The sequence below is a fragment of the Vespula vulgaris genome, chromosome 10 (genome assembly GCF_905475345.1).
Source record: "Vespula vulgaris chromosome 10, iyVesVulg1.1, whole genome shotgun sequence".
Taxonomy (NCBI): domain Eukaryota; kingdom Metazoa; phylum Arthropoda; class Insecta; order Hymenoptera; family Vespidae; genus Vespula; species Vespula vulgaris.
Window position 1 is genome coordinate 755632 of NC_066595.1, and position 25416 is coordinate 781047.

At 34.0% G+C, this 25416-nt stretch overlaps 4 protein-coding genes across 8 annotated transcripts; 3 read left to right on the forward strand and 1 right to left on the reverse strand.

Moving 5' to 3' along the window:
- Positions 1–193: 193 nt before the first annotated feature.
- Positions 194–6427, reverse strand: LOC127066910 (eIF-2-alpha kinase GCN2). 3 transcript variants are annotated; one of them, XR_007782522.1, is made up of 14 exons: positions 6071–6427; positions 5815–5984; positions 5492–5753; positions 4854–5405; positions 4354–4728; positions 3742–4281; positions 3451–3614; positions 2959–3392; positions 2611–2887; positions 2003–2522; positions 1463–1945; positions 779–1390; positions 495–708; positions 194–379 (listed from the first exon to the last, which is right to left on the reverse strand). XR_007782522.1 is itself a non-coding variant. In XM_051001174.1 (13 exons), the coding sequence occupies exons 1-13, from the start codon at positions 6125–6127 to the stop codon at positions 253–255; spliced, it is 4857 nt and encodes a 1618-aa protein (XP_050857131.1). In that variant the 5' UTR covers positions 6128–6425; the 3' UTR covers positions 194–252. The 3 variants fall into 3 exon arrangements, 2 of the variants coding, with proteins under 2 accessions (XP_050857131.1, XP_050857132.1); XM_051001174.1 differs by having other exon boundaries at positions 495–1390; positions 6071–6425; XM_051001175.1 differs by having other exon boundaries at positions 495–1390; positions 6054–6420.
- A 104-nt stretch (positions 6428–6531) lies between these two features.
- Positions 6532–9339, forward strand: LOC127066922 (nucleoside diphosphate kinase 7). The gene is made up of 10 exons (XM_051001199.1): positions 6532–6744; positions 6835–6991; positions 7066–7232; positions 7309–7467; positions 7536–7743; positions 7815–7935; positions 8013–8137; positions 8222–8335; positions 8401–8508; positions 8582–9339. The coding sequence occupies exons 2-10, from the start codon at positions 6875–6877 to the stop codon at positions 8615–8617; spliced, it is 1155 nt and encodes a 384-aa protein (XP_050857156.1). The 5' UTR covers positions 6532–6744; positions 6835–6874; the 3' UTR covers positions 8618–9339.
- A 374-nt stretch (positions 9340–9713) lies between these two features.
- Positions 9714–22810, forward strand: LOC127066913 (uncharacterized). 3 transcript variants are annotated; one of them, XM_051001179.1, is made up of 12 exons: positions 9714–10094; positions 18526–18765; positions 18857–19011; positions 19111–19325; positions 19663–19807; positions 19903–20127; positions 20214–20583; positions 20650–20830; positions 20917–21080; positions 21178–21381; positions 21479–21646; positions 21753–22810. In XM_051001179.1, exons 2-12 carry the CDS (start codon positions 18669–18671, stop codon positions 22274–22276), a joined length of 2448 nt encoding a protein of 815 aa, XP_050857136.1. In that variant the 5' UTR covers positions 9714–10094; positions 18526–18668; the 3' UTR covers positions 22277–22810. The 3 variants fall into 3 exon arrangements, with proteins under 3 accessions (XP_050857136.1, XP_050857138.1, XP_050857139.1); XM_051001181.1 differs by lacking the exon at positions 9714–10094 and adding an exon at positions 11456–11606; XM_051001182.1 differs by lacking the exons at positions 9714–10094; positions 18526–18765 and having other exon boundaries at positions 18897–19033.
- Positions 22811–23014: 204 nt separating this feature from the next.
- LOC127066921 (uncharacterized) lies at positions 23015–25168 on the forward strand. Its single transcript, XM_051001198.1, has 4 exons — positions 23015–23648; positions 23858–24007; positions 24080–24407; positions 24489–25168. Exons 1-4 carry the CDS (start codon positions 23497–23499, stop codon positions 25035–25037), a joined length of 1179 nt encoding a protein of 392 aa, XP_050857155.1. The 5' UTR covers positions 23015–23496; the 3' UTR covers positions 25038–25168.
- The last annotated feature ends 248 nt before the right edge of the window (positions 25169–25416 follow it).

Here is a 25416-nt window from a genome sequence, read left to right on the forward strand (position 1 = left end):
GCGCTTGCGCCTGGTTGTATTAAAATAAAAACAAAGAATCTCATTGGTGCGTTTCGGATCAATCAATGATAAGTACTCGGGTATATATTCGCTAATAATTCGCGAGATTATTCATCTTATAATCGTAACAGGTTGATTCGATTATAGAACTTTTGAAGGTGAATATATTGGGTCGACGTAAATATATTACTCATTTTTAGAATAATTATGAAAATATATTTTTATATTTTTTATATTTATGTATACAAACGTTCATATTAGAGTCATATATCGATTATCCAGAAGACTGTACAATATTAGAACTGGACGCAACTTCTCGCTGCGTAGTTCTCTCATTTCTTCACAGATTTCTTTGATATATTTCTTATGTCTAGCGTGTCTAGAAATGAAATAGTGAAATAACAAAAATATTCCCATATATATATATATATATATATATATATATATATATATATAAAATGCTCAGTCAAAGATTAGATATATAAATAACTTACTTATCGATTACAATCTGAATGCTTTTATGAAAGTCTTGTTCCTCTTCATCTATCTCCAAAAAACTGGTTATCGTTCGTATTACTGTCATTTCTAGGAAGACCGCAAAAATCTCTATAGGAACTTTATGAGATATCCTTTGTAAATAGGACGACATCTGAGCAAGCATAGTATTTTTGAAACTGCGTCTTGCACTGCCAGAAAGTTTGTCTCTCTCTGATAGAATAAAGGTTATATTGATATTCGTTGAATTATTGGATGAAGCTGTAACATCATTCGCACTAACTTTACTTTCAGATCTATTCAAAATTGGTAATGGATTTTCAGTCTGTCGTTGAAGAAAATCGGCAATATCTTGAATGCCAATTTTTCTTTCTTGAAACCTATCCCTTTCCCATGTCTGTACTCTCAAATAGCCTTTTTCATTGTTCTTTAACAATATTATTTGAGTTATAGAATGTTCTTGACAATATTCCAATACTTCTTCTACCGTATTTGTATCTAATATAGTAGTTCTTATTCCCATTGACCATAGTTCGCGAAGTACATTAGCCATTTCCTTTTCTCTCCTTGGACATCCATCGCAATAGATAGCTATATCGATACCAAATTTATTTTCTGCGCAAATACTTTCCGACATTTCATCGACTGCACAAACTAACTTGTCCAGCGATATACTGATTCCAACGCCATACTGTTTAGTTTCTTTGTTAGTCATTCCGGTACGTTCCAATATTTGTCTAAAGGACATTAACATTTTATCATAACGACCACCAGCAGCGATAACGTCTTGTCCACCTCTTCTTCGTCTACGTTTTACTTCGCACGTAATTTGATATATGACACCGCTGTGTTGCTGCACGTTATGAACCAACAATGGAACAACCGTAACTGGCCACTAAAACGTTTGACAAGAAATTTATTTAAGAATTAACGATCCAATGGTAGTTCCTTCTAACTGATTTATTACCTTAACACCTAAAGCTTCTATATTGGCGATCACTATTTCTATATCGTGTAAACCTTCCTTTGCCAGTCCCGCAGCATCACCTTTTCTTCTTGTTATTGTTCTTAGAATACTGGTAATCTTGGCAACGGAACTCTCAGTTTCAAATAAATTGAAAAGTGTTTCCATTGCTTGGTCCGTGAGACATAAGCTAATCAAATGTGTTTGTACTTGAAACTTTGAAAATTTACCGTCACGTGCATCGCACAATATCGAATAAATATCTTGATACTTTTCACGTTCTATTCCGCAATACATTAATACAGCTTGTAATAAAAACGTATGGTTTAAACGTATCGTAAAATTACGTTCTCTTAACTGCGGAATTTCATTGAAAATTTCCCAAGCTATAAATATTAGTTCGGCCTCTGCCATTAAGTTATTCGCCATAGGACTTATTATATCAAAAGCACATTCGTACAATTCCCTCGGATGAAATCCACGAACCTAGAATGGGACGATTAATGAAATTACATAATTCTCTAACGAATTACGATTACTTACCTTCTTCTCTCTGAAAACACGTTCTATCGCGTATCTCCGGAGATGAGAGATATTATTCCACGCGACGTATCTGGCAAATGGAGCTCTTAGGTCGTGTGGAATCGAAACAATACTTCCGGTTCGTGTCATAAGTTTTACACTCGCGTCAATAAAATTATTATGCTGGTTAGACTTTGGCATTAAAAGTGGAGTTGCTAAATATATACCACCGTGTCTTTGAAATATTTCAATGACTTTAGCTTTCACGTTCTCTTGTAAGTACAGTCTTTTCGATGAAATGAGATTTGCAATTCCCCTAGCAGGTAAATTCATGTCGTATGTGATATCTTCCGCTGGCGTTACTTCTTGCGTGAAGCAAGAAGCGACCAAATATTTGTACGCTTTGCTTTGAGTATTGGATAACGTATGTCGCACCATTTCTTGAAGTTCGGTCTCCTCTAATTGCGGAGGAGGTAAATAATCCGATGAAAGTAATTCTTGTGCCGTCGGTCGTTGACTAGGATCGTGATTTAATAGCCACCTAAGAATAACAAAGCAAAGATTTTTAGTTGTATATCTTTTTGAAAATATTTAGCAGTATCGAAATAAAATATTGTTCAAGTTATTACCGAAAAATATGTACTTGATGAGGCATATCAGCTTCCGATACGTCAGAGGGCAAAATAACATCTTTTGATCTTAAATTTAGCAATACCTTTACTCTCTCCATTCCAGTTTTAAGAGGTTTGTAACACATTTCAAAAAATATAATACCCAAACTATAAATATCTACTTTTTGGTTGTAAATAGCCTTTGCAGCCTTTGCAGAAAGTTCCGGTGCTACGTACAGAGCTGTACCTACTTGACCTGTTAAAGATCCTAATTCGTCTACGTCATAACTTGTACCTGGGTAAGAAATAATGCATTTCATATTAACTAATTATAATAATAAATTTAGAGAATATTAAAAATCGTACCTTTCTCTACCTTATCAGTTTCTTTATCGGTATCAACAGTCTGCGCTAATGACAATATGTTAGTTGTAGCAAGACCAAAATCTCCGATTTTAACATGATCATTACTGTCCAAAAAAATATTAACAGGTTTTAGATCTCTATGTATCATACCCTGCTGATGTATATGCGCGAGACCTTCAACAATTTCTCTAAACAATCTCCATACTCGTTCTTCGTCTTCGTACAATCCATTATCAATTGCAGTTCTCAACGTGCTTTTCTCACAAAATTCCATTTGTATATACATAAATTGTATCTCTTTTATTACCGAAGTATTAATAATATTGACGTTAATTTTTTCGTGATTATCAGAATTATCAGGAGTAGTTTGAGAAATGCCATCCTTTTCAAATTCTATACTATCCGAAGAATCAATTCGAAGGAATGTTCTCATCCTAGAATACATTTGTTACGAGTTAAAATGTTTCTAAAATAATTTGTTAAATTACTCACAAAAACGAACTATCTTCGTCGCTATCAGAATCACAGGATGCATCTGTATTGTCATTGTCACTATCAGCTGTATTAGCTGCACTTGCTACAGATTCATAAGATATATTCCATTCAACATCATGTAAAGGTGGCGCAAGTCTTTCTATATCTTCACTTCCCAGATGCTAAAATTTCACGTCAGATATTTTTACAAGACAAGAAGAGTAGACACCGGTATAAATATATTATAGAACAATCGCTACATATTATTTGATTCGATTTTATTGATGACATCATTAATAATATATTTACGTTAACTATATCTAATTTGGCCTGATTGTTGCTTGTATTTAACGAAGAAGCGGCCACTGACGTTAATTCGTTATGCTGCAGCGAATCATCTAAGGTAGCACTTTCGATCCATGAGTTATAATAACGAACGACATTTTCGTGATTCATACGCGAAAGTAATTTTACTTCGCGTGTGATCTTTCGATTTAATTGACGGTTTTTCGGATTCAATTCGATTCGCTTGATGGCGTATACGCCTCCGTCTAATTTATTTCTAACTTTCAAAACATCTCCAAAAGCTCCTTTTCCCAGCCACTTCAATATCTCAAATTCATTTTGTATGCGCGATTGTCCACCCAATGTTGGTAGATAAAGTTGAATGTCACAGTCTGGCTCTTCAGGTTCATCACATTTTTGTTCATTATTATTTTTAAGTTTAGGAGGAGACAAACCACGATCAAGGGGTGTTTTAATGAAACTGTGTTGTTGAAGCTGTTCCGCGGACCAACGCATTCTTTCATCGCTGATAAGGCATTTCGAAATGAAGTCTTTCAAGTGAGGCTGGAAAATAGAATAATATTTAATATCAGAGTATCCCCATAGCTCGTATATATAAATATTAATTTAAAATACCTGTAAAATTATTGCTAAATCGACGTCCTTTTCGGACACTATAGTTCCTTTCAATAAAGAAAGCACCAATATACCGAATCGGTATATATCTGCCTTTTTACCGCTTCTACCTTGAATCGTTGGAAAATCATGCTCTACTTTAGCTAAAGAACTAGTGCGATATATATCTGATAATCTCTTATCTAACGAATAATCTGCTAGTTTTATGACACCAGTATGATCTATAAAAACACTTGTATCGCGCAAATCCCTATGTACAACATTATTCTCATGAAGGTACTGCAATGCCGAGAGAATTCCAGAAGCCAAATGCCTGAGTATGTCTATATCGATCGAAATGTTTTCCATAAGAAAAAATGCACACGTCGTACCAACCTATTTTTGTAAAATATACATGTTTTATTAAATGTTTTTTTCATATATATATATATAAATTGTTTAAAATAATACATTGTAACATGTACATAATATAAATCCAATATACATATACAAATACATACCACAAATTCTTGAAGTATATAAATGACTATATTATTGTTATCCTGCAGATATCGCATATTTAAATAATGCACTAAATTTGGATGATGCAATTTATGTAAATGATTAAGTTCTTGCTCGAGACTACCTATTTGTTTCATAGCGTATTGTAAATCTGCGGTGTCACGTATTCCTTGCTTTTCATTTTGTAGACCATATTTTAATGTCCACTCTGTAACCGCTAGTAATTCACCAGACGTCATATCCAAACCGGCGTATACAATAGATCCCTTAGAACTATGTCCCAAACATTTTCCTCTATGAACTTGTCTTTCTCCTTTACTATTATCAAAGTGGAGAAGTTTTGTACCTCTGTGCTCACATAGAGAACCTTCTGAGCTTTCAGATGTACTCATGCATCTACGTCTAGAATACGTCCTTATTCTTTCATGCGGAGACGACGGTAAAGTTTGAGAAACTATATCCGATTCAATGGATTTTCGAGCCAGATCTCTACGATTACGCATTTCAGCTTTCAATGCTTCTTGACGTTTCTGAATTTCATCTTGTAATACCTTGTTTTATCAAGTAATGGTAAATTAAATAATAGCAATAATAAAACTATCATATACATAATATATAATTGGAGTATAATAATAACCTGTCTCTCTTTATCCTCCTTAAGTTGTCTCTCCTGCATTTCATACTGTATTTTTTCTTGATGTCTAGATATCATTTCTTCATAAAAACTGCTATAACTTGGCTTATTATGTTCATGTAGATATTTTTGAACGTGCTGAGCAAGTTCAAAAATCATAACTTCGCCGCTTAATTGACGTGCTAAATATTCAAGTTCTGAATATAAAACTCCTACCTGCTGATTTGACAGACCTTGGCTATTTTTTAATTCTATGGTGGGTACTCTAAAATCATTTGCAGTTGAATATATTTGTAGAAATGTATTGGAAGAGTTTGTTAACTTACATGTCAGGATACTTCTCTCCGCAGGTGATATGTAAATCTATTTGTGCATAAATTTGAGCTGGACCAGACATTCCTTTTTGTGGTGTTAAAGTTATTAAGATATCTAATGGTTGCCATTTTTTTTTAGTTTTACTTTTTCTCAAGTCACACAATTCATCACCAAATATAGACTGCGAATATTCGATTTGTTAATTAATATCAAAAAAGAAAAAAATGTAAACACAATCAAATATACACACAACAAAAAAAACTATACTTTTAAAGCTTCCATTTCATTATCCTGACGATCTTTGCATGACTCAACATGAGACATTTTGAAAAAATATTATTTATGCATTTTAAGCACTGTTATACCGTATTAATTAAAAGTGACGACAAAATTCACTTTAGTTTAATACAGTTTCTTATGGAACATTCCTGGATCACCGAAATCTTAACCTTACGATCCAGTAATTCCAGCATACTAGCATTTTATTGTATAGTGAGAACTGTCGATAGTTTTGTTAGAGTATTTCTTATATATAAAATTATTGTAAAATTATTCTTTTTTACATGCACTTTATATATTTCATTGAAACCTTATAAACGAAAGAACGGACGTAAAGTCCCGCATCTTTCAATACTTTTCTACTAGATCATACTGTATTCATCGTATTCGCGCCGTCAACATATATATAAGAAACTATTCTTGTTAACGTCCATTATTGTCGATAGATTCGCTAGTATAGCTCTGATTCGCGTTCCCTGTTGTTTTTCAAATTTGAGACAAAATTCATTAACAATTTATCATCGATGTTTAACAATGTGTTTACAGATTGTCATATCTCTTAACCATTTTATGTGAAATTTGGTTTCATCAATAAAATGTTTATCGTCATAGAAACTGTCAAACGTTCTATGTGTTCTAAAGTTAATGTTATATAGTTAAAAGTATGTATTTAGATGTATTTAGATGTTATTAGAAAATGTCCTTACACACAGCTGATTTAAAACATATATTTGTATGTTTTAAAATTTAAGGTATATAACAACTCTGCCGTTTGATTGTAATTTAACAGCAATGTCGACAGACTATACAGAACGGTATATTTTTGAAGCAGAATGGTACGACAAGATTGCTTGTATTTTGAAAAAGTTTTATTTATATTATTATCCAGTAGACAACACTGTAGAATTGGTATGTTTTATAAATTGTATACTTTCATTGCATACAACGTAAATATTTTTGTACAATGTATGGAAATATTACAGTTTGATTTAAAGACAAGGAAAACATTTTTAAGAAGAACCAAATGCGATGGTATTAAAGCAGAAGATTTTTATATTGGAGCAATTATAACGATATATTCACGGAACATAAAAATTATTGACTTTGCCGATAAGAATACAAAGAGTAAATTGCAAACAATAACACAGAAGTGAGAGTTTATATAGTTAGAATATATCGCTTAGATTTAGGAATTTATAATCGTTAATTCTTCTTTAAAATTTCAGAACTTTTGCAATTATAAAACCTGATGTGATGGATAAAATGGGTGAAATATTAAAAAGAATTATAGCTCACAATTTTCATGTTGCAAATATTAAGATGGTAAAACTTACCAAAGAGCAAGCAACAGAATTTTGTAAAGGAAAAGAATCAACTCAGTTGCCGTAAGTAATAAATCTGTTAGGTATAATTTATGCTTTCTGCGTATATACATATATTTTTTCTTATACAGATTCATTATAAATTTTCTTACATCTGAACCTGTCTTAGCACTGGAACTCTTAGGAGATGACGCCGTTGCACAATGGCTGAAATTAATAGGCCCAGAAGATAGCAGCGAAGCTCGTAAGACGGCACCGTCTTCTTTAAGAGCATGTTATGGAAAGGACAATATTCAGAATGCCATTCATGGTTCTGAGAATTCAGATGCAGCAGAGAATGTACATTTTTTTAAAAGCAAGAGATATGTTACAGATTTCAAATTTAAATTGATTTAGCTTATTTGTTTCAGGAATTATCTTTTTTCTTTCCTGATCAAAAAAGCAAGAAGAAAGGGCCTGACAATACTGCAACATTAAAAAATTGTACATGCTGCATTATTAAACCGCATGCGATACAACAAAAACTTATAGGTAATCAATAATTTGTCTTAGACAATTATCAAATTATATATTGGTTATTTTAATTATGTTGCATGAATATGGTGTAGGTCACATTATTGAAGATATTCAGAAAGCTGGTTATACGATCTCTGCAATTCAACAATTTCATGTAGACTCAGTTAATGCAGAAGAATTTTTGGAAGTTTATAAAGGAGTACTTACGGACTATGGAGTAAGTTTTGGATCGATTAATTGATAATACGAGTTTTTTTTTTATGTTAAATATGATAATCCAACAATCTGATATTTAAAATAGGCTATGGTGGGTGAGTTACAGTCTGGACCTTGCATCGCGATGGAAATAACTCATAAGGATGAAAATTGTGATATACATACAGACTTTAGAAAATTATGTGGTCCGATGGATCCGGTAAATACTTTTATTTTATTCTTCCGAAAAAACGCACGTCACAGTTTTATTTTCTCGTTTTCTAGGATATTGCTCGTCAGATAAGACCAAATACCTTAAGAGCAAAGTATGGAAATACCAAAGTACAAAATGCTGTCCATTGTTCAGATTTACCAGAGGATGGACCTTTAGAGGTAAATCAAGTTTACGAATTATTTAAAATTATGGAATATCTGTTTTCAATTAATTTTTGTAAATATCCTTTAGGTCGAATATTTTTTCAAGATACTTGATGAGATGTGAACGTTATAATTACGGCTATCGAACAACGATCATTTTTTTCTTCTTTTATCGAGGAAGGATTGAACGACAAATTATTTTACTACTTTTTTTATAATAAAACTTGAAACGTCAAGAGTCTCGTTTTACGTAATGAAAACATGCAAAATTATCTGGCGTAGAAAAGATGGATAATACGAATCCTCAGAATATTTCTTTGGAAATTTTTCTACTTAGATTAAACTTGCGTAACATTACCTTTTATCGTGCGGAACGTCAATGCCGTAGAAATCTCAACTCGGTCGTTTTCTATAAAAAAAGTTTACTTTTCCAGTTTCGCATGAAACGCCTATTATTCGGATTCATGTGGTAATCGATCATTGCGATATATAAGAGGTTTCTAACATCTAAGAAAACCGACGTGTATATAAATAGATTCCAATGAAATCCTATAGTAAAAGTTTATCTTTCAGCCGAGTTATGCGACAAGCTCTCTTAATCTCGTCATTTCTTTTTATCGATTTACTCCCTCTTATAATTTGCTTAGGTCGTTAAATGGTCGATTACTTTCTTACATTGTTTCTATCGACGATCGCTATTTTAATGCTTGATTTACAAATTTTTCCATTCAAACGCAAAACAAAAATAATACGAAACAAATCAAACGAATCGCGTAAATGTACGATTTTATATTATATTTATGGATATTTTAATCGGTGCTTATAAATTGATAGTTTTACTCCTTAGCTAGTGAATTTATCGCTTGACACCATATCATTTGTGGCATGAACGATAAAAACGTTACACAAAACTGAATATTTTTGATGTTAGAGATATATTATTTTAACGAGAGTCACTTATGAACGAATGAAAAAATAAAAAAAATTAATTAAAAAAAATATAAATAAAAATAAATAAATAAATAAATAAAACTACTTATCCAAGAACAATTCGTTACGTAAAATAAATTTTATATATTATATTTACGATAAACAACGATCACACGAGTTTCGATTTATTAGAATACGTGTTTTCGAGCCGGTGTTGGCATAGCGCGATCGGAGAGCTCAGTAGCCTGCACGACATCGCGTTGTGCGGACACACGAGTATACTCGAACGTAATCGCATACTTATTCCTGAAGAAAAAAAAAAAAGAAAAAGAAAAAGAAAGAAAAGAAAAGAAAAAAAGAAAAAATAACAGAACTTTTACGACAAGTTCTATAGTTGATCGAGAACACGATCTTCGTAGTGGATTACGTGGCATCGATCATATCGATCTTTTTTTAATTAATTACTACTTCAACAATTTGAAATAATATATATATATATATATATATATATATATATATGTTAATTAATTTTTTTAATAAGGACTTTACAATCCTCGTATATCTTGGAAGGATCTCAGTATCGAATTTATTTGTAAGAAATATCGACGATCTGTTTTATCTCAACGCGAAATATTACAGCACGTGAATGAACTATATGGAATACGTTGAAGGTAAGCTAATTATTACAATTAATAAATTATTCGAATTATCAATTATATAAACAAATAATATACATATATATTTTCCAAAAGTTTTGAAAACAATTTGATTGATATAAAGAGAAAAACAAAGGGAGAGAAAGAGAGAGAGAGTTCAACAATTCTCGCGCGTGACAAATTATCGGTAATTTGCCGAGGCAACCCTAACGCGTCCACTTTTTATGACATCCGTCTTTCGATCTAAAGTAATTCGCAAGTTCCTTTTGTGAATTCGTTCGGCGTAAATCATGAACGAGTACGTCATCGTTAATAGAGGGAACAAGTGCACAAATTTGATTCTTCGAGTGCAACGTAATTTCATTGAATAATTTTGAAAAAGATATAGCGCATATGCGAATGAAGGTCGACATCGAGATAAGAATAATTATTACTGCTTTAATTTGATGTTTCTTCGACGATAAATAATTTTAATGATAAAACACCTGCAAGTTTTTTTCTGATATTAAATCATTCGTAAACGTAAGAATCTGGATCTTATTTATGAATGTATTGATTACTACGTATATGCATAATATGTCAAAATTTATGAAGAGATTTTAAAAAAGAAAAAAAAGAAAAAGAGAGAGAGAGAGAGAGAGAGAGAGTATAGTGCAATTTATAAACAATTATTCGTATGAAAGTGACCTGTATAATGCAAGTCGATGCTACTTTCATATTATATATTACATTCACGAATAATATAAATACATCGTGATCGGATTAAAGGGGATTCGAGGATATACGGTTCCTTTCCCTTTCCTCGTTTCGAATCAACTTTTACCTTTTGACGCTATCGATACTTTATTTCTGACGAATAATAATAATAGTAGTAGTAAAAGAAGAAGAAGAAAAAGAAAGAAAGAAAGAAAGAGAGAGAGAGAGAAAGAGAGAAACATATAAAAATTCTTTTGGTGCCTACGTTTCTCTTAGGAACGCTATGGACATCGTAAAAGTGAAATCGTACGATCTCTTTTTTCCTTTTTTTTTTCTTTTGAAATTTTGCAATCAACATAATTCACGGTCGAGAAACAGTGTCCTTTTTTTGTTCCTTTTTCTTTTTTTTTTCCTTCGTAAAAAGATTCTAATGGAAAGTGCAAAGAAGGCGACGGATTTTCATCCTCGTTTCGTTTGTGTGTACGTGCGTGCGTTCTGTGTACATGTATGCGCTCGTATTGTAAAATATTCTTTCAAAGCTCGCGCGCATTCTCTTGAGGACTCGTCGAGCGCATAATTTGCGAGTTCCTCTTCGAACGCACTCTAGAAAGACTGAACCGAGAGAGAGGAGTCTCTCCTTTGGATAGACACGCTAACAATCAACGGCCCCGATGCACTTGACCCGATTTGCTAGTTTGTCTCGTTCGTATCGTACTCGACTAGCGGCATAGTGAAAGCAACGTCGAATGTCCGATATCTTGGATGACTTTTACCTAAGCGAACACTCGATCATGGCAATATATTCGAGAAAAATCGATTGCATCGACACGTGTAAGCGTGTTTTTTGTATCTTTTTATTTTTTTCTCAATTTTTTTTTCGTCTTCTTTTTTGTATCCTTTTATTACTAATTTTTTTTTCTTTTTCTTTCCCTTTTTTTTTTTCGTTAAATATCTCCTTCGATTACCGTTAACGCGAATAAATTTGCATAGATTTCATATGACTCGTATATATCGCTCGTATTTTTCTCTTATTGGAGAAAGAGATAAAAAGTATTGATGAATGTTCCTTTTTTTATCTTATTAAAAAGTACGACAGAAAGAATAGGGGAAGAGTATCTAAGGACGGATAAATCATCGTTTTTATTATTTCCAAACAACGGGGAAAATGCGATCGATAGATTGAAAAGAATTGTTTCTCGACCGGTTCGAAAGAGAAAAAAAAAAAAAGGAAATGGAAGGAAAAAAGGAAAGAAAGGAAGAAAGAAAAGGAATTATCGGTCAATCCACTCCTTCATCCGCATTCCCAACGATCTTAATATCGTCATTTTTTGTTTATCTTCGTTTTATATAAATGTTTATTTCGAATTCCATTGTTCGATGGTAGAGAGAATATCCGTACGTATAGTTTTGAAACGCATCTAACGTTAGTAATGTACGATACACGCGGACGAAGTCGTAGAACGTGTTTGAGCTGAAATTCGATCTCTTTTGCGTTACGCAAAACTTCGTACTCGATACGCTTAGCTTTCGTGATTTGTTAGAAATAAAGACCGTTAATAAGATATAATCTCATAGGAATTTATCCGTCCGCGATATTTATTCGACTTATATATACGTTTCTTATAAAATAGAGAAGCAATCACGTTGATTTAACGAGGTATAAATTAAGCGAGGAACGATCGTTTGAAGTTAATGAACGCATAAACGTGCACTTGAAACGATCATTGTTAAAACAATCTTTTATGATAAATGATGGAAAAAATAATCGTGTCAATTATTATTGCACCCGACAATTATCCCGATCGATGTAAAATTAATAGCTTCGGATCATTATGAAAGATCGAAGAAGGCACGCGATCATCGAGATGAATCGTATTACTGGTAAAAAGAAAAAAAGAAAAAAGAAAAAGAAAAAAGAACGAAAGAAAGAAAAAATCTCGCAAGAAGATACAACCTTGATGGGTATATAGTTTTCCAATTATCTACGATCCTATTATAACTCGTCATCCGTGGAAAGATATATTTGATATTTTGTAGATTTCTTTGATATTATTAAATCACTTTATTTCATTAAATGATAATTTGACATTTGACATTTGACGGGGAGTAACGTGACAGTGTCACGATTAAAGTTCGCTCGAGATTAACCCCAATTTGTTAGCTCGGCTCCTCGGATGTGCGTACTCTTTTTAGTTCGAGTAATTATAATGATATAGTACAAGTTCTACGATCTCAAACGATATATAAATTCTATACACATACATATATATTTATTTTTATTATTTCAATAATTTATTTTATCTCTCTCATACATTATCATTCTTAATTTTTCTCAATCGTACTTTCGTTTCCTTTTTTTTTTCTTTTTCCAAGCACAAAGACGAAATATAAAAATTTGCAAAGTTTGTCGGCGTCCATCTTACTTTCTCTAATATTTTCATCATATTCAATAATAAGTCTTGTAAATAACAGCTGGTTCACCCAGTTACGACTTTCTATGTCTCGATAACATCCGCTACACGGAGAGCTTCGAACGTAATCGGACAAAATGGATAATTGAGGTGGCCCATTCTAAGAAGAGATATATGTACACATGTTATGTACATACATATAGATATATTCTATATCCTATTCTCCGTTACACGATTCGTTCCACGAATCTCTACCTCTCTCTCTTTCTATACTCTTCCATTTTGAAACTTCATCTTGTACGAAGATACCTACTTATTTACTTACTACTTGATTTCGATAGAGCCCGAGTATATTTTTATCGTCCTTCGATCATACTCGTCGATCGAACGCGAGAAAGCGAAAGGTGTTTGTTCGATCGATCGCAAATCAAATCCTTTTCTTTTAACATGCAAAAGTAATAGAAAGATATAGCGATGGATCATAGTCAATAAAAAGATATAGCAATGATCGCAGTCATCCTTTCGACGACGAAGTAAACGTAATTCGCGCCACGGTCTTTCTTGTCCTTCGTTCTTCTGACATTTAAGAGAGCTTCTTTTCTCAAGATAGACAAGGACCATGGTACATACATGTATACATTACATCGCGTAACTTTAAACAGAATTATTCAAAGAACGTAGATACTTGAACGAACCTTCTATTGTGAACTTTCGCAATAGACATTCACGATTTTATTCTCTCTCCCTCTCGTTCGATGGGACACAGGGATAAAATCTTTGAATCTATTAAATAGTTCGCTAAAGCATTTTGATGACCTGAGGAACGAATAAAATTAATTTACAATTTTTTCCTTGATATTGACGTATACTGGAATATATAAAGGAAGATTGTATAAAATGAAGTTGCTATCAGTGACCCTCATTTAATTAGCGTTACGTGTTCGAGCCTTGAACGAAGAACGTGCAATCCGTTATAATGGATTATTTCACTTCCTTATAACTATTAAATAACTTTCGTTGACTGACGTCGATGTACGATACTGAGGACAATCGCTGATCGTTCGAACGTATTAATAATCGATTCATTCGATCGTTTGCTTCTAATTACTTTTTCAATTTCTTTTTTGTAATTTTTCTTCTTCTCTTTAGACACAATCATCGTATAAATAATGAGTTCTTAAACGTCCATTAATCAATCACGATGAGTTCCTTCGAAATATCAAAGAGTAACTTTCACGTATGTATGTGCATGTGTGTATGTGTGTTCTCACGTGACAAATAAATCGTCATGTAACCTTTCAAGAAGATCTCGTCTTGTTGCCTGATCTCATCTTACCGTTTAACAAGCCAATAGAGTTTGAAATAATTGTGAAATATATTAACTTATAACAAACGTGTTTAAGAGAGAGATAGATAGATAGATGGATAGAGAGAGAAAAACAAATAAATTTCATTATAGAAAATATTGTCACATAGAAGATAGATCAAGGGTCATAACGATACAAAAGGCATATCCGTGATTCTTCGCGTTGCATCAACGACGGAAATGAATCGATCGTTGGATCGAGAGCGTTTAACTGTGATCGTGAAGCGTGAAATTCGCCTAGTCAATGTTCTTTTGATTTCACGTTATACGGTGCACCGATGTTGAAATATATATTTTTTCTCTTCTTTTTTTTTTTTTTTAATTCGTCTTTCTTTTTTATTTTCATCAACACTTCGAAAGACCGATCGATCGAACGATCGATAACTCCGGATTAGATAATTTTTTGTTCTTTTTCCTGTCTTTTTCAAGTTCTACCTCTGTCCTTTGCGAGAATCTATGTAGTTCCTAGATACATTATGGCTTCTAACCTCATACTCTAGCACGAAGGAAATAAGTATTTAGCATTCTACGATCGTAAACTCTCATTACCGGTAGAAAACCAGTGTCTATCAACCTTATACGTCGTCCGTAAGTATGTACGGCGCGTCTTCTACTAAGCTTTCGATCACAAGGTACTTTGACGTTGACTTTGTCCTATAAAGTCGATCGCTAGCTAACAAATTTTCACGTTATGCATTAGAATTTCTATAACTTTCAAAATTAATCCTATAAAAATATTCAGAAATGTTATTCGATAAACGGCTGTACGACGAGGAGTAAAATTTTGAATAATTAGAATTTGGAAGAAGGAAGGGAAAAGAACAAAATAAAAGAAGAAAAAACTAATCTCTCTTGAGATGACGTAAATAAGAAATTATTATTTTACGAAATTCTTTTCTCGATTATCTGCTTATCATGGAGACGAAGAAAGAGATAATAAGAATAAAAAATAAAAGAGGAAAAAAAAAAGAAAAAGAGAAAAAAAGAACGATCCTGGAGCTGTCAGAAAACATTGAAGGAAGAAGGTACTTAGTACTCGCCTTACGTTCGCAAGGTCCGCTCGCGCGCACGAGTTATGCAATTACATTTGTAATGGGCCAACGCTGAACGTCGACGGTGTCAGCAATTCGTGGTAATTACCGTATTCGCGTCTCGTAATTCACCGTGATCCTTCGGACATGCGCGCGACACGACGCCAGAAGAGCCGTCATCTTTTTTTTCTTTTTTTTCTTCTCTTCCTTCTCGAGATTTTCTTGCAAAACAAGCGAAACTATGCGAGTGACTGTACAAAATAATGCGAGAGAGAGAGAGAGAGAGAGAGAGAGAGAGAGAGAGAGAGAATCAGAAAATCTATTCTCCTGTAGCTTTTGTTGTTTGTTTTATTTTTTTTCTTTTTTTTTTTCTCTTTGTTTGCAATCGCAGTTTTGCAAGTATTTACACCACTGGAGATTTCAATTATCATCGGCGTGACTTACAGTTCAGGAAGCATTAAAATGTTAAATGCAGGAGAAGATCGTGCATAGATTTTTCTTTTCCTTTTGTTCTTTTTTTCTTTTTTACATATAAATTACCGATACCACAGGATTGTCCATTATTTAACATTAGTGAGATGCATAATTAGCAGCGATATTATTTTTCTTTCCCATTAGTTTTGTCAGCATCGTCATGAAAAATACAAAGGATATTTACGTAATTTTTCGAATTGCGTTCGTGCATCGTAGAAAAATTATTAAAAAAAATTGAGAAAGAATGAAAAAAGGAAAAAGAAAAAAGAGGAAAAATAAATACGTGATAAGCGTGAACAACGATTGCATTGCGGCATGCTTCCCTGCACGTGATCCACATTCTACGTAGTAGAATCGAAAATTGTAGATCGTATCAACGTTTTATATTGTCCATCGCACGAGAGAAGAGAAGAACGAATGGATGGGGAGCGAGCGAGGGACGAAGAGGGGGGAGGAGAGGGGGGGGGGGATAAAAAGAACGCAAGAAATTATTTCGGTGTCATTTAATCCGTCTGATTGGATTGATCTTTTTTCGTGATATTGTCCGAAGAGAATGACGCAGGTTAAATTGCAGCTAGAACTAATGACATTTTAATTATCGGCCAAGTGATTTCGTCTTCGTTACTCGTTAAATTATTATTTTGGCATTTGAGGCAATTGAATCAAAGCTATAGACATAAAGAGAAAAAGAAAAGAAAGAAAGAAAGAAGGAAGGAAAAAATAAAACAAGGTTTTATTATTCGCTTTTTTCAAATTAGTCGTCTCTTAAAATTGATTAGACCTTAGCGGAATTAGAAATTCGGTAAACACGTTGGCCGATAAAACGATTAGTAAGAAATCGATTATTTGACGATATTATATACACAAGAGCGATACGATTACTTCGAACTTTGGACGCTTTTAAAAAGCTACAGATAGGTGAGTTATTTTATTCTTCCGTTAAGAGAAAAATTCTATTGGTCGTTTTTATCTCCGTACAACTTTCGAAAATTATTTTCCTTCGCATTTTTCGCTCCTTGTTACGGATCACTTCCAACGACGGAATCGATTCGTACGATGAATTAAAGATGAGAAAGAGGTCTATTTTATTATGTGGGATAAGTATCGAGAATCGTTTTTGTCCATGACTCGAAGGTTGGTCAAGCGTTCGATGAACGCTTTTACGGGTGATTCGTTATTTTTTTTTCTTTCGCTTCTTTCTTTTTTCTTTACACGGATGAAGGTGATCAAAATCATAGAAAATTTGTTACTCGGTCTGTTCGATCGTTACCGTCACTGAATATAAATGAAGAATGAAGGAAAATCTTGATCATTCGAATACTATACTTGGTGATCGGTTTAAAGAAGGGCAATGGTTTATCGTTGGGACGAACGGAAGTATCATGGCACGATGTGTCATGTATTGTAAAACCGTTATGTAAAAGTCGTGACATTTCTATTGAATTACGGCGTACTTTATCAGGGTCGCCGTTTGTGAAATATATCATTGATAGAATTCGTTGATCGAAGGTTAACAATTAAACGAAAAGATCTCGGTATTACGGAATTCTTGAAACTAATTTTTTCACTTTACATCCACTCGTTTTAACGGCGGAGAAATCTTGTTGAAAATTTTTATCTGAAACATTTTTATCTGAAAAAGATTAAGAAAAAAAAAAAACTCGACGGTTCGATTTGTTGTCGAATTTTAGATCGAACAACGAACTTCATTTGGTGTCTATTTTCTTTTTTTTTTTTTTATTGCATTTAGGTACATATATATGTACATAACTTGTAAGAACAACGTTAGGTAACATTCGTATTCGTTGCTGGTACGTTGACACCAGTCTGTTAATGATTAACAAACATACTTCTACTCTCTTTGACATTTGTCCACTGTGAAATTAAACGTAATTCTCCTTTTTGACACGCCCAACTCATGGAAGCAAACGGCATCGACATCAAATGCCTTCCGTTTTCTTCTCAGTTAGATTTTAGTCGTTAGTCGGTCAAGTACTCGAGCTTTATCATCCTTTCATTCATTTTTGATTTGAATAAAAACGTATTTATTCGAGTTGAGTATCACTCTTTACTTCGTCTTTGATTGTAATAAAAACGTATTAGAGTTGAAATACGACGTTGGTATAATTAATCGTGGACAAGTATTTTAATTGGATTAAAGCGTGTTATCATGATTGACGCATTCTATTGAACTTTGTAAATACGAGAGAAAAATGTGTTAGGATAAGAAGAATGACAAAAGAGTTTTTTTTTTTTTTTTATCGATACGCTCGTGTAGCTCCTCAGTTAGCACTGTTACATTGAACCGTAGTATAGACACGATTGCATTGATTTGAATACTCGTTTACAAGTTGATATTGTCGTAAATAATGTCATTACGAATGGTTTGAAATGTCTTCGTTCTGACAATATATTTATCTCGTCTAAATTTATGCTATAAATAACCATTCATGTCGATTCATACGCAGATTACGAAAGGAGGCTCGATTATTGAGAATGATAACACAACTCGATCGAATTGAGATATAAGATCATTCGTTAATTTATTCATGAACTGTTAACGAGGTATAAAGTTACCAAAAAAAAAAAGAAAACAGAAAAAACGAAGACAATGATGCTGATCAAGAGTTTCTTTCGGCGAATCGCCAAAGATTTTCGTCACAAAGAATTGCTACCTCTCAAATTGATATTCTTCGTTCAAGCATCCAGTAAGTATTAAGAAATAAAAAAAAAATCTTTTCGATTGTCCTCTCAATTTCATAAATTGCAAAATTGATATCGAATGTTTCCTACTTTCAGCGCTCTACGTACTTTATCCTTATCTGACGATTCACATGAGAGAATTAGGTATAAATGTAGAGGAAACAGCTATAATGAGTGCCGTTACACCTATCGCAGCTATAGTGATGCCACCATTGGCTGGGATGTTTGCCGATCGAGTTGGAAATTTTCGGGTAAATCAACGGGTTTTTATTCGTAAGGAAAAAAGAGTCATGGTTTGTCGATTAACGATGGTTCTCTTTTATTTTATTTTTTTTTGCTTTCTCTTGCAGATATTATTATCATTCTTTTCTTCTCTTGGCGGTGTAGCAGCGTTACTTCTCTTACTCGTCCCAATAGGCAGAGTTACAGTCGAATTTCCAGAGAGAGTTATAATGGACGCGAGTTGTGCAGGTAAAAATGGCGAACTCATATATTCGATGAGTCAAAACCACCCTTGCGAAACAGATTTGAGCTCAGAGATCGCTACGAAGATAGAGAGTTGTGGGTAAGTACGAATTTCATTAGAGATTTATTTCTATTAAATTTAGAGATTTTTTCTGTTAGATAAATTCATGCCTTTCCATTGTGTTCCTGTTTGATCTCGAGAAAAAAAGTAATTGCATAGCAAGATAATTACTTTTAATTATTTTAGCTACCAAGATGACAATCCAAGGAGATCATAATTATTACGACGAGCTTGATTCTAAATAATTGTTATAATATTTTCAACGAGATACCGATTCGCGTATTTCACCTTCCTGTTTTCGTCTTATTCAATTCATGCTTTAATCTTCTCTATCAAAAAAATAATTGTTATCTGAATAGTGTAAAGACGTTTTTAGGTATGCCTGTCACATAGACGAACAGAACGAAACCAATTCGCAGGCCCTATTAACTTCGAGATTGTACACGATTATGAGTTACGATTTTAAAATGGGTACCAACGATTCGTTCAAGTACACTGCCTCTTTAAATAATATCCCTCAGGTATCTATACCTTTTACATTATTCATTCGAATAGAAATCTTTTGTAGACTTCCATTTGGTTAAATAAAAAAAGAAAAAAAAATTTCTTTTCGCAGGACATCGGCCAAATACAGGACATGAGAATAAATCGTAAATTGAGGAACAACGAATTTTTTAAAACTTCGGTTCGTCGTTTGTCGAAGAACACTTATTTCTTCCCGACAAATCCACTTTACGAATTCTCTTGCAGTCCATCGACTTTCCTCGAGGATTTCGATTCCGTTAAAGTCTACGAAAATCGAACGCTTTGTACCTTCGGAGAATTCATTGATCCGTCCAAAGTGAGATCCGATAATAAATTGTCACGTAATTATGTCGAATCGATTTAACGAAAATACATGTTTCTTCATTATTATAAAAATCGTAGGAGAAACTCGATCGAACTATGAACCGACAGTCGTATTTATCGAAATTAAATAAATTGGAAATGACGGAGGAGGACATCGAAGAGGGACGACAAAAATTTATCGCGGAGAAAGTATCCTGGAACGGTGAAATTTTCGAGAAAGTAATTTGTAAAAATTCTAACGAAGATGATCAAACGGTCGTCGTAAAAGTTCCACTGCTTGATTACGCCCAAAGTCCGGAACCTTATCAAATACTTGATATCGAGAATTGTGTTAAAAAGTGTATCGTTAGTATGCCCCGAAAGGAAGTATGTTTGAACATGGATATGCAAGTCGAGTATAACATTACATTGACGTTTTGGTTATACCTGGTGATCAGAGTGTTTATTGGTAAGCGATTCGAACAATGTAGGTCGATATCGTTCGAACAAAAATATGAATGTCCGATTATTTTAGGAATCATCGGTGGAACCACTTTCGCCATGTTCGAAGGTGCAGTCATTGCGATATTGAGAGAACAGGAAGCAGATTACGGTCTTCAAAGAATTTACGGAAGTATCGGTGGTATGATATCATCTCCGTTGTCCGGTCTTTTGATAGATTATGCCAGTAGAGACAAAGGATACACGGACTTTAGGTAAATCCCGAACGATCGAAAGATCCAATCGATTTATATTTATATTCGCTTGAACAACGATCGTAAAAATTCTTTTCTATTTCCAGACCCGCATTTTATTTGTACGCCGCATTGAAGCTCATTTCGGGTTTCCTTATGTTAGCTATTAATTTGGAATTCAAATCGCCAGCGACTAACGTTGTCAGCGACGTTCTCACCGTTCTTAAGAACGTCGAAGTGGTTGCTCTCTTCATAGCATGCTTCATTCTCGGTGAGAAGAAAATTTCAAGTGGAGGAAACCAAGATCGTTTAATCGATCGTTTAAAAATCTAGCGAAACGTAAACGTAACGATAACGACATATTTCAGGAACCGCTTGGGGATACATCGAGTCTTTTCTATTTTGGTTGATCCAAGATTTAGGAGGTTCCAGATCGCTCATGGGAATTACCATAACAGTCGGTGGTATCGCAGGAATTCCTTTGCTCGTTCTCTCTGGACCAATCATATCGAAGATCGGCCATGCTAATGTTCTTTTCATCGGTTTTGTCTTTTACGCTGTCAGGCTTTGTGGTAAGAAATCAAAAATATCGATCGTACATTTTTATAAAAAAAAAAACAAGATTCTAACAGGAGTTGCTCAGTGACAATTATTCGTCGATCGTTTTAGGTTACTCTTTGATTTATAATCCTTGGTTGACCTTGATCTTCGAGGCACTCGAATCGGTGACATCGTCTCTCAGTTTCACGGCAGCTGTTACTTACGCAGCAAAATTATCTACCTCTACTACGGACACTTCTATACAGGGACTACTCGGTGGACTTTATTACGGAGTTGGTGAGAGAATATAATATTTGATATCGTTCGATTCGATTTCAACGTCTCGTTGTATTGTTCTTACATACATATAGAAACACTCGAGTAATACATATTTTGTTCACAGGTAAAGGTTCTGGTAGTTTGATCGGTGGTTATCTGATGAAAGCGTTCGGTACCAGACCGACGTATCAGATCTTCGCTGTGATCTCCTTAGTGACCGGTTTAATATACTTCTTCTTCAATGCGTTGTATTTGAAGAAAAGGCCTCAAGTCGAAGGCAACGACATTGTAAAGAAAAAACCAAAGACGATCGCTGAGAATCAAAATGGTCTTGATCGTGGTATCGTTGAGATCGCTTTGGACGAAAAGAATCAACATCGAACGGGCAACGAAAAGGAGAAGAAGTCGATCGATGCGCTTGGAATCGACAACGAGAGTTTCGTCAAGGAAAAGGATATCTCCCCGAAGGACTCGAAGGATCTCGAAACGATCAACAATGCGAAAAATCTAGAGACTATCGAGAAATCCTCGATTACGATTAATCCAGAGAAAATCGAAGGACAAAACGGATTGATGAATCCTAATAAATTAGAGAGCCAAGAAGACGAGGATTGTAATATTACGATAGAGTTACGACCGAACGTTTAAAAGACCTATAAGTTCCTTTTGAAGATCTCTAATTAATCTTATGGATATTACGAAGAAGGAAAGAACGATGAATTAAAGGGAAGAAAGAACGTGCGAACCCTTTTTATTCTTAATTATTCGATCGTGTGTTCTTTCGAGAGATACATGCATATATTTTTTTCTTTTTGTTTTTTTTCTTCCCTCTTTTTTCTACAAATTTACATAACAATTTTAAGTTCGTTTCGTATATACGAATTGTTATAACGATGACGTTATTTAATAATAAATAAGATTTCGATAGTATGTAAATTATATAGTTAATGTTTTTTGTATATAAAAATTGTATAGTTAATGTACGTTGTAAATATTGTCCTCGACAGGAAACACGGCAAATTTTACCTTACACATACATACGCACACATACATACACATACATTTCTTTTTCTGTACGATAATATGCTTAATAGATAGATATGTTTCATTACAAGTGGATGATGAGTTTTCTATGAAAACGATGATCCTGTAAACCGTATAAATATAAATGATTACTTATTATTCTTCTTACTTATTACCTTTTCTATATTTTCTCATCTTATTTCTTTGAACAAACAAATTCACAGTATTCATCTTCAATTTATGTATTAAGAGTTACGTATTTTCGTGTAAAAAGTTTCTCGTGTACGAGGTCGATTAACGTTTGTTTGTCTTTCTCTTAATTCACACGTCGTTATGACAATATTATCCTCGTAACGGTGAAGTTATAGTTTGTGAAGAAAATTAGAGCGATTTAGTCAGACATCGTTTGGTCTCATTAGTACCGTCAAACTAGACGGGATATGTATTGACGTGCAATTGGAATCTTTTTCAGAATTTTAATATCAATGAACGCGCGAAGAATCGGGCGGAAGTTTTTCGTTCGTTCAAAAATTTGTCGTAAAAAAAAAAGAAAAAAATATTAAAAATTTCCCTGTCATCGATATGGCCAAATTTTATCTCGAGAAAGTAACGATACGATGCTCGATCGACATAACTTTTTGTTCAACAAATTACAACGCTATTTTTTCTTTTTCTTCTTTTTTTTTCAACAAAAACGTCTCTATCGAAATTGTTGATTTAGAAGTTGAACACGATCCTTTGGACAAAAGTTTCCCCATCAGTAAGTCGTGCCGTTACAGTTACGAGTCTATATGAGGTCCAGAAGTTAGGTGGCGTTGACCATTCATCCGTAGAAATCAGCAACGATGATACCACGAATTTTGTTCGCGTTTCTACTCCTTGATTTGACGACAGCATTTACATTGACGTTACCGGAGATAACGTCATACGCGAAAGTATCGAAGAATGGTCAAGAAACGAAGAATACCGGAAGCGGACCATTTTCATGGATCACAAGGTTCATTCAGCACGTCAAATAAAAATACAATAAGAGAGCGCTTTTGCATGACAAATTGGATAGTTCCATGTAAATCGTGAAGTCCATTTGCGAAGTAAAAAAGGAAACGTGCTTGTCAAATGAAAAGTTGAATTTTTTGAAGGGCGATAGAATCGAAAAGAATTTTGTAATATTCTTGTTTATATATATATATATATATTTCTGTTAAGGGCATTAACGCGAGCCAATGTCTCCAGCAACGTCGAAAACGAGAGTAGAAGTGTTAAGGACATCGTTATCACTGTGTCACCGATTTACGTGCCACCCAAAACTCCAAAATTGAAAACCGGAGAAGTTGTCGATTATCCTTCGACAAAACGGTAGGTTCATTTATGATTCGCGATTAAATTTAAAGAAAAATATAGAGAATACTGTGTAAATACTGTCCTCAGGTACTCGACTATAGACGAGGATTTATTGGCAAAGTTAGACTCGACGAAATCAAAAATCAAGATACAAGAAAGATTTCGTCCGCCAGCTATTTTCGAGCACAGCGCTAAACAACAAGTCTCATCGAGTCCTTCGATGTCTTCGTCGGCTGATTCGAGTCCCGATAAACCGCCGAGTTCGAGTATATCGGGATATTCGAGGCCTGTATACGCTGGGCCTTATAATTTGAAAACGACCGATTACGACAAACCCAAAGATTATATTATCGATAATCCGATCTCGAAACCAATTGGAATGGATAATTATCCGTCTATCATAGAGGACGATAAAGTAAGTTTCATTTGATCACGTATTCATCGATACGGATTATAATGCAATGTATAAATATATTTTAAATATATTCGATTTTAGCCGATGGATTCGTACAAGGATCAAATGGATCCTTTCCCAAATCATCAGAATGATCAAATGGATTTTCCAAGTTTCTCATCCGGAACTTCGTACGACGATCACGCAGCACCAAAACCGATCGAATTTGATAGACCAACGTTCGACGACGACGACAACGATGACGACGATAATTACCCTCCTGATCACGATCATTATCACGAAGTGATCTACGATCATTTGCCAGAATTTCATCATCATCATCATCACCGTTCCACTACGCCTGAACCTGAGATGAACGATCAGCGGCTCGATAAAAGACCCTATTCGTATTATTTCATTGGGAAAAAGCTTTGGTACATTCCGCTCTACTTCAGTATTTATTTTATCGTTTATATAGCGGCATTAGTATTAAAGAGTATTGCCAGGCACAAGATCACTTTTCCCGCTCATCTAGCTGAGGCTACTGGACACGGTAGAACGAACAACAATGACGTTGGTTGGTGGGATCTCACCAATCGTGTCTTCACTGGAATCGAACGTTTTGCGGAAAGATTTGGAAAGGGATCTTAACTTTTTATTTCATGTTACTATATCCCTTCGAAATTTTGAAAAGTCTCAAGTGATTAAGAACGAAGAGAATTTTCAACTTTCGACAGTTTCGTCGGGGACAGACTCTTTTTGAGTATCCAAGTGTAATATGTATATATATTGTTATGTAAATAAATGTAATTTAAGCTAAAAACCTGCTACTTGTCCCAAAAAACGTCTTTATACAAATTGAAGATAAAATGTCACGGGTTCTTTTAAAATTGTTCGTATGTTGAATCGTCCGTTTACCGATGAATCGAATTCTTCTAAATCGTTAAAATTCTTATGGTGAGTTCGATCGATAGTCAACGAAGAACGACGCACGTACGTAACCCTTTGAATTTGGGAGTAATGTAAAATG